This window comes from Melopsittacus undulatus, chromosome Z (genome assembly GCF_012275295.1).
Source record: "Melopsittacus undulatus isolate bMelUnd1 chromosome Z, bMelUnd1.mat.Z, whole genome shotgun sequence".
Classification (NCBI taxonomy): Eukaryota; Metazoa; Chordata; class Aves; order Psittaciformes; family Psittaculidae; genus Melopsittacus; species Melopsittacus undulatus.
In genome coordinates this window covers 53,510,348-53,526,428 of record NC_047557.1, presented here as the reverse complement: position 1 = coordinate 53,526,428, position 16,081 = coordinate 53,510,348, and the positions used below count along the sequence as shown (strand labels likewise).

The 16,081-nt window shown below is 44.5% G+C and overlaps 1 protein-coding gene across 2 annotated transcripts in view; it reads left to right on the top strand.

Moving 5' to 3' along the window:
• The window catches only part of LOC101876419 (neuronal acetylcholine receptor subunit alpha-7-like), a 61,469-nt gene that overhangs the window by 28,164 nt on the left and 17,224 nt on the right, over positions 1-16,081 (top strand). For both annotated transcript variants that reach the window (XM_005154868.3, XM_005154869.1), the window contains exons 3-8: positions 2,376-2,420; positions 4,104-4,213; positions 10,751-10,830; positions 12,939-13,106; positions 14,244-14,438; positions 15,735-15,821. In XM_005154868.3, the coding sequence (XP_005154925.2) occupies positions 2,376-2,420; positions 4,104-4,213; positions 10,751-10,830; positions 12,939-13,106; positions 14,244-14,438; positions 15,735-15,821 (685 nt within the window). The remainder of the gene's footprint in view (positions 1-2,375; positions 2,421-4,103; positions 4,214-10,750; positions 10,831-12,938; positions 13,107-14,243; positions 14,439-15,734; positions 15,822-16,081) is intronic.

Here is a 16,081-nt window from a genome sequence, read left to right as displayed (position 1 = left end):
GAGCTGCAGGAGAGAGTAGAGAGCTCTGTAGAGAAGAAGGGGAGGAGGGGAAGAAAGAGCATGAATGTTGCCTAAGGTTAGCAGACTGGCATTTTTCTAAAGTGAATAAGGCAGTTTTGGCTTTGCTACCTTGTTAGCCAATACGTACTGCAAAAAGTATAGTATAATTTAGGTTCAGAGTGAACCAAAAAGCCAAGCCTATTTCAGGACTGTGGTTTACCTTGCTTTTTCAGAGAGCAAGCTTTGTGGATGTTGAGTGCCAATGAAGGGTAGAAGTGGCATGGACTCAAGTGCAGCAGAAAAAGTGGTAGTGAGATAGACGTTTGGCATGGAGGATAGTGGCAAGCACACACTAATTCATCTTCTACACTGAGGACATGACCAGAGAAAGCGTGCATGCCCAGGATACTCTGTAGGGTTTAAATGCCTGCCAGAGCAGTCTGCAGTTGCAGCGTTCGCACTCCAAACACTGAAAACAACCTTACACACTTAACATGGCATGAACACACAGAGAGACATGTGAATAGGTAGGTCAACCATCTGGAGCAGCTGGAGATTTGCATCATGAGCCGGGAAGTTAACTTGGTCAGGAGAGAGCTTCAGCTTGGGCCCATGCATAGGCAGTAGAGATTGTCCTTAGAAATTTGCTAGGTCAACACATCATCTTGCATCTTGATGCAGCTCCCTGTTGGCCATTCCTACATTCCCTGTTTGCCATGAGTGTTTGTATCCTGTTGGTGCTTCCACATTCGCACACTTCTGTGCTGTACCCTGAGGTTTGATTGCCTCAGTCCAGCAATGACGGGCTGCAGCTTCCTGGGTTTGCTGCAGTTTCACAGCAGCTTTGTCTGATGCTAAAACATATCTCTGTCCTTCAGAGATCTTAGCTTCCTTGTAATGTAGCTGATCTCCAGTCTCTGCATGAGTTATGTGTTTCTCAATGGCTGTGGAAGAAAGGGGAAAAAAAAACCCAAAAAGTCTGCCTGTATTTAAAGAAGAGTAGTGTTTCAGAGGCCCAAACCATAGTTTATTTCAACTTACCTATAGGAAGGTAAGTCTAGTCAGTGCACCACAGGGTGGGAATCTACGGGAAAATAGGTTGAAGGTAATTTCACTTTGCTGTGGACAAGTGAGTCACCTGGGCCAGTCTGTAGCTGTGCCTTCCAACATGTGCCCAAGAGAGCTGAGCTGAATCAAAGGGGGAAACTGTTGCTTTCTGCTGTGCCTCTTGTCCAAGAATGTGGTTTTCTCAGAGTGGCAGTCTTGGTCAGGCCTGCCCCCAGCTACAGCATGAATACCAAGCTTGAGGATGCACCTCAGTCAAAGCTGCAGTGCCTCTGGAGAGGTAAGGGTTAAATACAGGTGATGCAGTTCTAGGGTAATGGTTGGACTTGATAATCTTTTCCAACTTAGTTGATTCTGTGATTCTATGATTCTATACTCTGAGGGGGAAGAAACACTTCCCTGTGGTGTGGAGACAGCTAGGCATACTGTGAGCCAGCCCCACTGAGTACCCCAGCCTCAGCTCTTGGGAAGCCTAAGGCAAGTGCTGATAATGGGAACTGTGTAGGCAGGGGTGTGGATCTGAAATGTAGCACTGAAGTAACTCTGCAGCCTTGCTTCTCCATCCCTGCAGTTGGAAGTAGCACTGCAGGGTGCTTCACCTGCAGGCCAGCTGCAGCAAGCTGGACACCCCGTGGCTCCCCACAACACTTGGAGACCAGCTAGGCAGCAGCTTCTCTCTTTTGTGAGTTAGAGCTGTTTCCCCATGGCCTCTCCATGCAGGTATATGGACCTATAAACTCCTGCTTTGTGCAGGCACCATGTGAGCTCCTTTAAAGCAGCGTTTGTATCCTTTTGCCCAGCACTAGTGCTTCCTTCCCTTTCAGCCTCAGTTAAACTACATAATGTGATCACTCCAAAAGAGCAGCAGTTCCAGCACCATTTCACTGTTATTTTGCAATGCAGCAAATAAGCATAAAATCTCTCCAACTACTGCATGCTGTGTGGTACTGGAAATTGTCTTGTTTTGACCAACTAGCTAGAAGGAAAAGTCTGTGCTTTTGGTAAGCAGTCTAATAGCCCCAGCAAAATAAGAGCAATTATCTAGTATTTTCACTTTTATTGTTGATCAGTTATGGTAAATGCAGGAGGTCTGTAGGTTTAGAGATAGAAAAGAGCTGTTATTTTCTGTGCCATGGAATTCAGTGGTTTTGCTCTGGGCTCAGTCTACTCCATAAAGTTTGTGTCTGTTTACCCTGAGAGTCTGGGTTTTCTAAAGGAATGGGGAACTCTTGACCTGTAATCAAGCTGTACTTTGAGTTTCATCTTTTTTTTCCTCTTTTCTTCTCTTTTCTTCCCCCTTTCATTCAAAGGATGAGAAGAATCAGGTGTTGATCACAAATGCTTGGCTGCAGATGGTGAGTAACCTGTGTCAATAAGGAAAAACCTCTTTTCTAATAGCAAACTACAGAATGCGATATCTTAGCCAAAAAGCCAGATTGCTGTATTTTTAACTTGTTTATAATGTGAAACAAACAGGCATCTTGAAATTCCTCTAGTGCACCTTTTAGCACTGAGACATCATAAAGCCTTTGAGCAGACCTGTTAACATTTGCAGCATGAAAACAGCTGCATTGTTAGGCCATCAGATGTAGGGATTTAGTAACAAAGAGCCCCAAGATCGGGTTCCACCACAGCTGAAGAAGAGTTTCTTCGAGGGGCTCAAGGCGTTCTCCAAGGCCTGTGAGAGGGACTTCTTGTGAAGGAGACAAATGCCAGCAAGAGCCAGGCATCCTGCACTCATAGCTTCTGGAAAAATCCCCACCTCTGTCTGAAACAGGGAACTGAGGCTGCCCCCAGGGAGGGCAGGGCACAAATATCCCCTGCACTTGCTACCAAACACAGCGGTAATGCAGCCACACTGAACTACATGGAGACTGCTTGGGCTGGGCAGTGGGGTGACCAGGTATGGCAAGCAGCCCCGGCCAGCAGTGCTCAGGCATATCAGTGGGAAAACTGCTTTTCCTCCTGGTTTACAAATTTAATCCATAAATGTTCCCCCTCCTTCTTCTGAAACCTGCTGCAGTTGAGGCATGTCCTGCACCAGTCATGCAGTATAAGCAAAACCAGCCTTCAGTGAGGGTTTTTGGGTCAGAGTTTTCTGTCAGGTCTGCTGCTAGCCCTATACAGTAGGAGATACAATCTTTTCTCATGGTGTGTAAACCAGTCTCCTTAATGGCTTGTGCTCAGTAAGAATGCAGTTCTAGAGGGAACAACCTGTGGGAGACTTGAATGATTGAACTAATTCTGCTTTGACTTCAGTAGCCAAACACTATCTCATGTTAATGGGTGCAACTTCCTCAGCTACCTGTTGGGATCTGCAGTAGAAATGAGTTATTTCCTATTGCAAAAACTAACCCAGGCCAACCTATATAACTATAGACAAGAGCCCGTGGATGTCTTATCCCTTACAGAGGTGTTCCTCAATTATAGCACCAATAACTGTTTCCCTTGCAGCCTTCCCACAGCGCTTTGCTGAAAAGTCACAAAGTTCAACACAAAAGCTGTACCAGCACCTTTCTTGAATTAACTGTGTTGAGTTGCAGGATAGAGCATTAGAAACAACCCCTTAGGATATAAAGTGCACTTGCCTATCTGTCCTAGCAAGGTGGTTATTAAAAGAGTCACCCAACCTTTGTAACAGATTATTTACACCAAATAGGGACTTTCAGACTGTAGTACTGTACCACTGATGATACCAAAGTAATTCAAACCACCTCAGCTCAGAATCACTATGCCTCATGGTGATGCCTACTGCCAGTGTTTTTGCCAGCCCGTCAGAAAAGGTTTGGGATGCCTGGCTTCAGGCCACAGGGTGGAGAGGTTAGACACTAAATTAAAATAAAGTTCACAGCATTCAATCATCACACTGTGGATTTCTCAGTATATGCTAATATTTCATAGTAATTAAAGCCTAGAATAAAACTATTATCATAATATTGCTATTACTACTAGAAAATCCATTCTGTTCCCATAATATTCCAGACAGCTTTAAAGACTTTTACCAGCTCATATAATCTGAAGTATGTATTTGCCAACAGTACTGGGTTGATGTTTACTTGTCTTGGGACCAATATGAATACCCCGGGGTGCAGAACTTGCGATTTCCAGCAGACCAGATTTGGGTACCAGACATTCTTCTGTATAACAGGTAAGCAAGATGTGTGTGCAGCAGCTGGTGAAAGCCTAGAACTAGACCATTTGATGCTGAATATTGGCCATACTTCACTGATATTTTGGGGCTTTTGCAACCTGGGGATTTGGCTCTTACTCTAGAAACAGTAACAGTAAAAGCAAACAAGCACCCACGAATAGATTTTTCTAATAGCCAATAGAAATCTTCCTTGATGTAGCTCTGCAGATGTCTTCTTTACTTTTTTCCCAGTGAACACAGAAAACAATCCATATTCTTCTTATAATAACTATGGCTCTCATGGAAAACTATTATCAGGTATCTGCCATAGTGCGCCTGCCTGAACTAAACAAACTGTTTTTCTTCCCTCTTTCCTCATCACTCATATTTTATAAAGCTCGCCATCATTCCTGTTCTCCTCTGAACACTCTGTAATGTGTTTTTCATCATCCAGAGCTGAATCCAGGTCTTTAGCCAGCACTTCTGCAGTGTTAAAAGAGTGGAAGCTCTCTAGACAGATGTTTCTTTAATGCTTTCCAGAAAGAGGGCATTTTGGTTTTGCTTTGACGAACAGCTTGGTTTTGGACTTAGTTTTTGATCTGTCACAAACTCCAGACATTCTGCTTCAGCTTTGCTGTCTTACTGGATTTTCACTGATCTGCCCTTCTCTGACAGTTTCAAGGGTAAAGCTTTCTAACCATGCAGACTGAATTTCATTCTGTTTGTTTCCTCTGTTCACCAAGATCCATTTTACATTCTAGGGCTCATGAGAAGATATCCAAAGGAGGCTTAGAGTGACCTGGGCTGCTTAAGTGTTCTTCTTAGCTTTACTCTTCACAGTCTCTTTATTCCTTTTCAGTCTCCAAAAAGGAGGCATATAGCTTGGTTCATATTACTATAGCTTTTTTAGAAGGACATGATGTAGCAAAATCTCTCTAAAGTCCAGATAGATCACCTGCTTCCTCTTGCTCAGTCAGCTAGAAAAGTGGATTGACTTGATGCAGCTGACCCTTGGCAAATCTGTGCCAGCTGTTTCCATCTCATTATCTTTGAAGTTAGGTTGTTATGTCTATAATTTCACCTTTAAAAAAAAATCAGAATTCACTTTGATCTTCCTTCATTCTCCGAGCCTTTCCATGTTCTCCACAAGTTCTCACAGATAATTGTTAATGCTTCAGAGGGTATTTTGGCCAGTCCCTTCAGTTCTCAAGAGTAAATTTCATCAGCCCTGCTGACTGGAATCTGTCTTATCTGCATTTCTTTATCCTGTTCCTCCCCTATTCTGCCCTGAATTCCTGCCACTGCATGAGAATTAATTGTGAGCCACAGCTTGTGAAGAGTTAAGCACAGAGAGTGAAGGAGACTGCAGCTGTCTGCATACTCTTGTTTCCTTTCCTCCCACAGCAAGGAAAGGATCTATGTGGTCCTTTGTGTTTTCCTGATTTCCCTGCATTTATAAATAATTTTCTTGCTGCTTTTCATGTCTTTTCATAGTTATTACTCATTCTGCACTTAGCTTTTTCAATTTTATCCCCTCTGCTTTGTGCTGGGGACAATGCTGAGGACTGAGGACTCAGTATTAAAGGAATAAAAAGGAAGTCATGGGAGGAACAGACGGTCTGAATTTTCCACAGCTAGTTGTGAGACAGGGTGTGTAAGGTGCAAGCTGTGTCATTCAACAGCCGTGACAGGCAAGGCTCTACACCATCAGCCTGTAAGGGTGCCCACTTTTGTTAAACTCTTCTCAAGAGATCTCTGAAGCAAGTCTCCAGGCCTGCTCCCTTGGAGAATTTTTGTCTTTGCCTGGCTTATTACTCCCATTTTACTCAGAATTGCTGGAACTGTAAAGAAATTATCTTTTCTTGGTCCCTTTCACCTAGATTTTCCTCTTAGAGGTTCAATTAATCTCTTCTTACAAGGCCCAGTGCCTTCCTCCATTGCTTGAAGCAAACCCATGGCCTCTCTGCATCCTGAAAGACTGCAGAATTGTTGTCTTAGGCCACTATTACTCTTGTAAAAGGTATCTGGATAACAGATAACTTGATTTGCACTGTAGCTGGTTCTGACAGAAGCCCCAGAAAAGCCATATCACCCTGTCTGTCTAGTCTTAGGATACAGCTACTGTGACACCTTTTCTCCTTTCACTTCTGCCTTCCTTCCGAGACATCACACAGCTTTGCTTCTCACTTTTTTTGAGAACACTGCAGCATGGAACCATCATGCCTGAGAGCAGGCCAACAGCATCTATGAGAAGCTGAGATACTGACTGAGGGTGGACCAGGAGTGCGGCGAACAGAGGGGGCAAACAGGGTGGGTAGAGGCAGTTTGCACAGCAGTTTGCGTGGGCAGGTGAGTGGGATGATGAGCACTCACAGTATGACCAGGACCCGGTCTGGGACCTCTGCCCTGGCTGCCCCAGCGATGGCCAGTTTAGGCACCCAGACAGACCTGGTGAGAGGGGAGGCTGCAGTGCAGAGCTCGGAGTGTAGAGAGTGCCTGCACTGGTCTTATGAGGAGAGGGCGCACAATGGGCAGGGCTGCACTCAGTGCTCCCTGGTGGAGGTCCTGCTGCAGCAAGTGACTGAACTGTGGGATGCTCTTAATAGGCTGCAAGATGTCAGGGAAGATGAGAGGAAGCAGGACTGCTTGTTCCAGGACCAAACAGTGCAGGGGCCTCAAGCTTCCCCTCTAACTCATGGAGGAAAGAAGGAGGCTGTTGACTAGTGAAGCTGGGAATTAGTAACAAAAAAAAAAAAAAAAAGGAGTAAGAGAACAATTAAAAGCAAGGGGCTTCCTCCTAAATCTGCTGTACCCACCCAGAACCACTTTGCTGTCCTGCAGGGGGCTGATGAGGAAACACCCTCACACCAGAAACAACCAGGTGGTGCACTGGTAAAGAAGATCTCTACTGGTGCCATCAGGAAAAAGTGGCAGGTCATAGTAGTAGGGGACTCTACTTTGAAAGGGACAGAAGCACTCATCTGTCGGCCTGACCCAGTCTCAAGGGAGGTTTGTTGCCTACCTGGGGCACAGATCAGGGATGTTGCGAAGAGGCTGCCTGCTCCAGTAAGTCCCACGGACTATTACCCAATCCTAGTGATCCATGTTGGTGCTAGTGATATAGATAGCAGTAGCCCAGAGAACATAAAGGACTACAGAGCCCTTGGAGAGGTGGCTAGGGACTCTGGAGCTCAGATAGTCTTTTCATCAATTCTCCAGGACAGAGGGGAGGACATTCCAAAGGCTAGGAGGATTGGACAAGTTAATAAATGGTTAAAAGGGTGGTGCCATAGTCAGGGGTTTGGGTGTCTTGAACACGGGACCCAAGTTTGTAGGCCAGGTCTACTGGGGGCTGGTGGAGCTGCTCTGATAAAGAAAGGAAAGATTGGTTTTGGTAGGAGGCTTGCCAGACTTGTCAAGGATGCTTTAAACTAGATGTGTTGGGGGAGGGGAGCATTATCCCATCCAAACAGACCGGTCAGCTGCCAGCACCTAAAATAAATGCTCAGAGCAATGCAGAGATATTCCAGCAGCTTCAGCCAATGAGCTGGCTTCATCTGGAGCTCGGCTCAGGTGCCTTTATACAAACACCCGAAGCATGGAGAACAAAGAAGAAAAATTAGAGATGTGGGCAAGTCTATGGGGGTATGATATAATAGGCATCACAGAAACATGGTGGGATGGCTCCTATGACTGGAGTGTTGGAATGGAAGGTTACAGGCTCTTTAGGAAAGGCAGGCCCGGTAGGAGGGAAAGGGAGTTGCCCTTTATGTTAGGGATAGGGTGGAGAGTATGGAACTCTGTCTGGGGACAGATGATCAGTTAACAGAGAGTTTGTGGGTTAGGGTTAAGGGGAAAAGTGTGATGGGAGACATTACTGTGGGGATATGTTACAGACCGCCTGATCAAGAGGACTATGTGGATTAAGCACTCATTACATAGATAGGAACAGCCTCATGCTCACAGGCCCTTTTTCTCATGGGGGACTTCAACCACCCTGACATCTGTTAGAGTGATGGTATGGCCTGACACAAGCAATCCAGGAGGTTCCTCGATTGTGTGGAAGACAACTTCCTTCTGCAAGCAATAAAGGAGCTGACAAGGAGAGGTGCCCTGCTTGACCTCGTGCTCACCAACAGGGAAGGGCTCGTTGGAAATGTGATGCTCCAGGGCAGCCTTGGATGCAGTGATCATGAGATGGTCAAATTTGAGGTCCTCAGGACAGTGAGAAGAGCTGCAGTAAGCTCACTGCCCTGGACTTCAAGAGAGCAGGGTTTGGGCTCTTCAGGAACCTGCTTAGCAAGGTTCCATGGGATATAGACCTAGAGGGCAAGGGGGCCCAAGACTCTTGGTTGATATTCAAGGATCACCTACTACAAGCTCAGGAGTGTTGCATCCCAGCTAGAAGGAAGTGCAGCAGGAGGGCCAGGAGACCCCCTTGGATGGATAAGGAGCTGCTGAGAAAAATTCACAGGAAAAAAAGAGGCTTATAAAAGGTGGAAGCAAGGACAGGTGGCCTGGCATGAATACAGGGTTGTTGTCTGGGAATTTAGGGACCAGGTTAGGAAAGCTAAGGCACAGTTGGAGCTAAACTTGGCTAGGGATGTTAAGGATAACAGGAAAGGATTCTACAGGTATGTAGCGGATAAAAACCAGACTAGGGACAACGTAGGCCCCCTCCAGAAGCTTTCAGGAGAACTGAGTACACACGATCTGGAGAAGGCTGAGGTTCTCAATGATTTCTTTGCCTTAGTCTTCACTGGCAAAGGCTCTGACTGCACCTCCCAAGTCTTGGAAGGCAGATGCAGGGACTGTGAAAACCTAGACCTTGGGCCCACTGTAGGAGAGGATCTGGTTCGAGACCAGCTTAAAAACTTGAAAGTTCACAAGTCCATGGGACCTGATGAAAGCCATCTGTGGGTCCTGAAGGAGCTGGCGAATGAAGTTGCTAAGCCATTGGCCATCATATTTGAAAAATCATGGCAGTCAGGTGAAGTTCCGGATGACTGGGAAAAGGGAAATATAACCCTCATTTTCGAGAAGGGGAAAATGGATGACCCGGGGAATTACAGACCAGTCAGTCTCACCTCTGTGCCCACAAAATCTTGGAGTAGATTCTCCTGGAAAGCAAGGCACATTGAAAATCAGCAAGGTGCTTGGTGACAGCCAGCATGGCTTTACTAGGGGGAAATCCTGCCTGACAAATTTGGTGGCCTTCTATGATGGGCTACAGAACTGATGGACAAGGGTAGAGCAGTTGATGTCATCTACCTGGACTTGTGTAAAGCTTTTGACACTGCCCCGCACAACATCCTTGTCTCTAAATTGGAGAGACATCGATTTGATAGGTGGACCGCTCGGTGGATAAAGAACTGGCTGGATGGCTGCATGCAAAGAGTTGTGGTCAACGGCTCAATGTCCAGCTGGAGACCAGTAACGAGTGGTGTCCCTCAGGGGTCAGTGTTGGGAGCGGTCTTGTTCAGCATCTTTGTCAGTGACATGGACAGTGGGACTGAGTGCGCCCTCAGCAAGTTTTCCGATGACACCAAGCTGTGTGGTTCGGTTGATACGCTGGAGGGAAGGAATGCCATCCAGAGGGACCTTGACACGCTTGTGAGGTGAGCTGATGCCAACCTCATGAAGTTTAACCATGCCAAGTGCAAGGTCCTACACCTGGGTCGGAGCAATCCCAGGCACAGCTACAGGTTGGACAGAGAAGAGATTCAGAGCAGTCATGCTGAGAAGGACTTGGGGGTGTTGGTTGATGAGAAAATGAACATGAGCCAGCTTCAGTGTGCGCTTGCAGCCCAGAAAGCCAACTGTATCCTGGGATGCATCAAAAGGAGCGTGACCAGCAGGTCAAAGGAGGTGATCCTGCTCCTCTATTCTGCTCTCGTGAGACCTCACTTGGAGTATTGTGTGCAGTTCTGGTGTCCTCAACATAAAAAGGACATGGAACTGTTGGAACAATTCCAGAGAAGAGCCGCGAGGATGACCAGGGGACTGGAGCACCTGCCATATGAAGACAGGCTGAGAAGGTTGGGCCTGTTCAGCCTGGAGAAGAGAATGGTGCGTGGAGACCTCATAGCAGCCTTCCAGTATCTGAAGAGGGCCTATAGGGATGCTGGAGAGGGACTATTCATTAGGGATTGTAGTAATAGGACAAGGGATAATGGGTTGAAACTTAAACAGGGGAAGTTTAGATTGGATATGAGGAAGAACTTCTTTACTGTTAGGGTGGTGAGGTACTGGAATGGGTTGTCCAGGGACAGTGTGAATATTCCATCCATGGCGGTGTTGGACAAAGCCTTGGGTGACATGTTGTAGTGTGAGGTGTCCCTGCCCATGGCAGGGGCCTTGGAACTAGATGATCTTGAGGTCCTTTCCAACCCTAACTATTCTATGATTCTATGATTCTATGTCACCCAGGTGTAAGACCTTAGCTCAGTCTGTGCATATAATTCAGCCAAAACTTTGTTTTTATGTTGACAGTTACTACATCTTAACTCAAACATCAGCTTGATTTTTGTTTGTTTTGTTTATACTCTGTTATAGTGCAGATGAAAGATTTGATGCAACATTTCACACAAATGTGCTGGTGAATTACTCTGGATCCTGCCAATATATACCCCCAGGTAGGTAGGACACAAAAAGCATTTGTTTGCTTTAATTCAAATAAATACAAGAAGTTTTTCTTCATGAATGAAACCAAGGTGTTTAGAGGCAATCTGTGGAAATTTTGCAAGCTATGTAGTTATGGGACATAGTCACTGATATTTACATCCATTAATGGATTACACTCCTAAGGAGTTTGCTTAGAACATTAAGAGGCCCAGCTGAGGTGTTGTCTAAAACAAGATAGTGTGCACTCTCACTTGCAATTTTTCATGTGCAATTCACTTAGCTCTTTCTTGAGAGTGGAAAGGCATGTGACCACAGGAATGAAATTGACAGGTACCAGAGAAGAGACTTCTCCATCCCTCTAGGTAGGAAGGCAATGCAGGGGTTGCCTACGTAGGCTGATCTAGTATCCTGCTCATCACTTGGTGAGCTACAAACTCCATGGTAAAGAACTGATTACTTAAGAGCCAAAAGAAAGAGTAAACAGGAAAAGTAATAAAGGAAATCTGCTGTATAAAATACAGGAAATCCTTTGTTACAGTGATTTAACTGCTGCCAAAAATCTGCAAAATTTTGGAAGGAAAAAGTTTATAATCAGCCTGCTAACTGGCAACAAGGGCTCACAGAATCAGCTAGATTAATCAAGACACTGGAAAACATGGAAGAGTGGAAAAAATGGTTTTTCCAAAGCTTCATGAAAGTTTTATTTCCCATGACTCTAAGAGCAGGCTGTACTCATTGTTGTTCTCAATTAGAGAAAAAAGGTAGCTGGAGGAAGAGAAAGGACAAGAAGGGAACAACCGTCAGCTGTTAAGGAAAAGATAACAGCCAAGATTCAGGAGAAGCTGTGATCAGAGCCTCCATGTAGCCCATTCAAAAATGTCCATGATGGTGGGAGTCAGACCTCCCAGAATGTGAAGAGACAAATCAATGGAAATCCAGCCGTCCCAGAGCAGGAACATAGTCTTGCACACATGGTTATGCCATAGTGCCCTGTGCCTTTGCAGCAGAAGATAAAATCAGTGTTCAGGGTTCTCTGTTTTGGGGATTTTATCTTCAGAAGGCACAGCTCAAGAACTTACTCTAAACCACCAAACTCTGATCAGTTAGATGACTTGGAGCTGGGAGTCACATTAGTTGGTATTTTAGGGAGCATACAGACACAATAACTGCAGATATGAAGGCTAGGTGCAGTACTAGTGGTACTTTTCCAACAAAGCAGAAGCTGCCTTTCCTTCATACAGTGCCTCTGAACTGGCCAGCATGCAGTGAGGTGGTGAGGTAAGGTGAAGGTCTACAAGGGTGAGAATTTGCAGGCATGACCTCTGTACTTTGCACCAGCTGCCAGTGGTGCAGACTGTGCAGATCATCTCCCCACTTTCCAAGCCCTCCATGCTACTGGACAACTGAGAAAGTTCCACAGCCACAGCTGTGGCCCCACGAATAGAAGTTGGAGCAACAATTAGGGTTTGTTTTTTTTTTTTTTTTAGTTCTCTCAGCTGAAATAAATAAAAAAAAACAAACAAGAAAATATAGATTGCAACAATAAAAAAGTATTCATCTCTTAAGCTGCTTAAAATGTCCCATGAAATAATGACAGTGGACTAGGCATATCCAGAGTAAAATTCAAGGTTGACATACAGAAGACAATGCCAGCACTGAGTGAGGTTTAGCATAACATGTATTTTCAAGGGACTGTGGGTCTAATGCAGGGTCTAATACAGAGTTCCTTTCAAAGAACTTGTCATAGAACTTGCAGACAGAGTGTGTAGTGGACATCCATGTAGTCTTGGCTCCTGTCAGGCCCTGCAGTACTGCCTGTGATCTGCTGGGTACAACCAGCATTAGAAGACAGGCTGGGCTGCTCCTGGGTGGCAAGAGTGTCCTGGGCAACCTACCTCAAGGATGCAGTGAAAGAGAGAGGGATCTTCTTGGATACCCTAGGAAAGGAGGTTATTCCACCCATGGCAGCATCTTCTGCCTGCACTAGTTGTTTTAGTATCCTGTGACTACATCAGACAGACTTCTGGAAAGCAAAGTTGCTCACAATCAATCGGACAGATAAGGGTAGAAATTAATTACACCCTGCACATGCTTGCTTCTGCTTGATTTCTATTCACAGGCATTTTGAAGAGCACATGTTACATTGATGTCCGCTGGTTCCCCTTTGATGTGCAGAAGTGTGATCTGAAGTTTGGCTCCTGGACTCACAGTGGCTGGTTGATTGACCTGCAGATGCTCGAGGCAGATATTTCGAACTACATCTCAAATGGAGAATGGGATTTAGTGGGTAAATTGTCTGGACTAAAAGTTTTTAGTGGTCTAATTTTCAAAGGCAACTCCCACATACATAGAAATGATCAATCCCACTGGGACGTGAAATACAGATATTTTTTTAAAAAAGAGAAAAATATCACAAATCAGAGACACCTTTTCTGCTACATTTATTGAACTGTGTCTGAAAAGGCTGTGCTCTGAAGCAATTGCATACAGCTGAGTACATAATGAAATCTACTGGTCTTGTTGCATCTAAACTCGGATGTCTCATGAAGGTGCATGGAACACTACTGTCACATCTATTATAACATGTCAGCCAAAAATTGATCGGTGTTAATCCCACTATTTCAGCAAAACTGGAATAAGCATTTAAAGAGATGAATCTCTGTCACCCGAAAAACCATCAGAGTGTCTACCAGTTCATAATAACTGCAGATAACTGCAGTTCCATATGTTTCTATTCCCTTCTGTGCTTTAGAGAATACCTGTTGTTTTTTTCTTATAAAGATAAATATATGCCCAGAACTAGTTATTCAAGTTCTGGGCATAGAACTTGTAAACTCATATTCAATGTGAGCTCCTACTGGGTTATTTTGAACTCATTTATGTAGCTGCAAGTCAGAAGCATTATCAATGGATAAAGCTTAGGCCACCTAAGAAAAGGTTGCAGAAGATGCACGTCATCTTCTGGTCTGGATATGCAGACAAGGATATAACTGACTAGCTGCATGCAGTAGTTTTACCTTTCAAAGCATCTCAGAAATAATACAATAAGAAACATCACTGGTATTCAGTTTCATGAGAAGATGATGGACTCTGTAGGAAGTTCCACAAAAGTCCATCCATTTTAAAACACTCCTGACTTTACAGGGCTTCTTTATAGTGAATGAGGCATATTGCCTTTTGTCCTCTTTAATTTATTAATCCATGTGTGCATCATTGGCTGCAAGTGTTAGAAAAATTACTTCAGCCTCGTAACTGATTTGGGGGTGTTTTTTCTCTCTTATCAATTGCTACAGAACACTTAAAAGCACTCTTCAATGCACAGTGTGTGTTGCACATTGGCTCATAAACCATCAGTTCTTTGCCCACTTTAAGGAGATACCTGGTAGTCATGTTTCTCTTCCTACTCTGATCTCCTTTCATGTAGGTGTCCCAGGCAAGAGGAATGAGATGTACTACGAATGCTGTAAAGAACCATATCCAGATGTGACGTATACCATCACCATGCGTCGACGAACACTCTACTATGGCTTGAACCTACTCATTCCCTGTGTTCTCATATCTGGCTTGGCACTGCTTGTTTTCCTTTTGCCAGCTGATTCAGGAGAGAAGATTTCTTTAGGTAAGTGCTAAAGGATTAATTTCTTTCATAAGTGCTTCTGATGAAATGGAAAACAAATACGTCATGGTGCTTGATGAATAAAGATTTCCCTGGAGGAGCAATAGAAGCACTTGTATGGTTGCAGAAACCAGGGGAACAGCTTTCTGTTATGGCGATCATACAACCTGTGCTAAACACTTATAAAATCTTTTGGATTTTACCATGGAATGAGGCAGAATTTGTTCCTGGCACAGGCAACAGTGGTAGTACTCTTTCAGTTCTTGTTGTTCTGTCTTTAGCATGTTCCAGTGCATTTCACAGCTGGTTAACTCTTTTTGAGACAAGACATACTAAGACACAGAGAGTGAAGGGGTGTGAGCAGCAGCAGTTGAACATTGGGTTTTCACTTCCAAATTCAGCTCTCAAACCACCAAGCCATGAGCCTCTGTGAACGCAAAGCAGTGACAGCCAAGGAAGGGCTAAATGAGATTTACTGTTGTGTGTGTTGATAAAGACAGGAGGGGTGCTTCCAAGAAAAGATGGGGAGATGTGTACATACACAAGACTGGCCCAGGTGAGACCTTAAGAGTCAGTTATGCACCTTTCAGGACAGAGACCTTTAAATCATACAATGTGCCTTCAGTGTTAGTAGAACAATGAGGGATCTGAGCAGCCTGTTTTACAAGAAGTAAAACACAGGCTGTGGAGGATACAATTGCTGTCTGTGAAACTTAAGGTGGAGACAAGGAAAAGTGTTATTTGAGCTGATGTACAATGCTGGCAAAAAAAATAGGAGATAATGTTCTTGCATTGACCTTGTGATTTCTCAGTACCATGACAGTTATGTTTAGCAACCATCTTTCTAGATAGAACAAACAAAGAGCTTCTTTTAAAACAGGCTACAGCTCTTTGGAGAGTGTTATATAATATACAATATCCAAAACCTGGACTCATGTCTGTGCAAATCTCTCCTAGCCTCTAATAACCATCTGGGCTTTGTTTGCACTATGCTTTGGAAAGGCATTGTAGTTTACCAGTTCTGCAATCTTCATTTCATTTGGCAGGAAAGATTTCTCCTTTACTTAAAGAGGAGCAAAGTTTTGGGTGTAATTAAGAAAAGTTAAAAGACAGCAGATAAAGTTGCATACAGAAATGCTCTCGCTTTGTGGAAGTTCTTATCTTCACTGACAGATGTGAAGTCACGGGTTTGGCTTAGCTGCAGATCAGGACAAGGTTATATTTAACAGCAAAGACATCAGAGGAGCAGCTGCAGAGTTCACGTTTCTCATCCTTTCCCTCTATGTTCACTCCCGGAAGGTATCACTGTCCTGCTTTCTCTGACTGTATTCATGCTGCTTGTGGCTGAGATCATGCCTGCAACTTCTGACTCAGTCCCACTAATAGGTAAGTTGATTTCCTCTGTTCTGTGCACAATGTATGATGCTTCTCAAGAGCTGTTCAAAGACTGACTGGTTTTGTTACTATAGCTTTGTATTTCAGCAATGTCAGGAGTAAATCTCTTGACTGGGCTTTACTGTTTGCGTGTATGAAAAGAGGCTACATGAGGGATACAGAAAGGCTCTGGAAATCAGATAAGATGATAATCGCAAGGATCAAGGAGACACAGAATCAACACGCAGTGTGGAGGTTTGGGTAGATAAAGC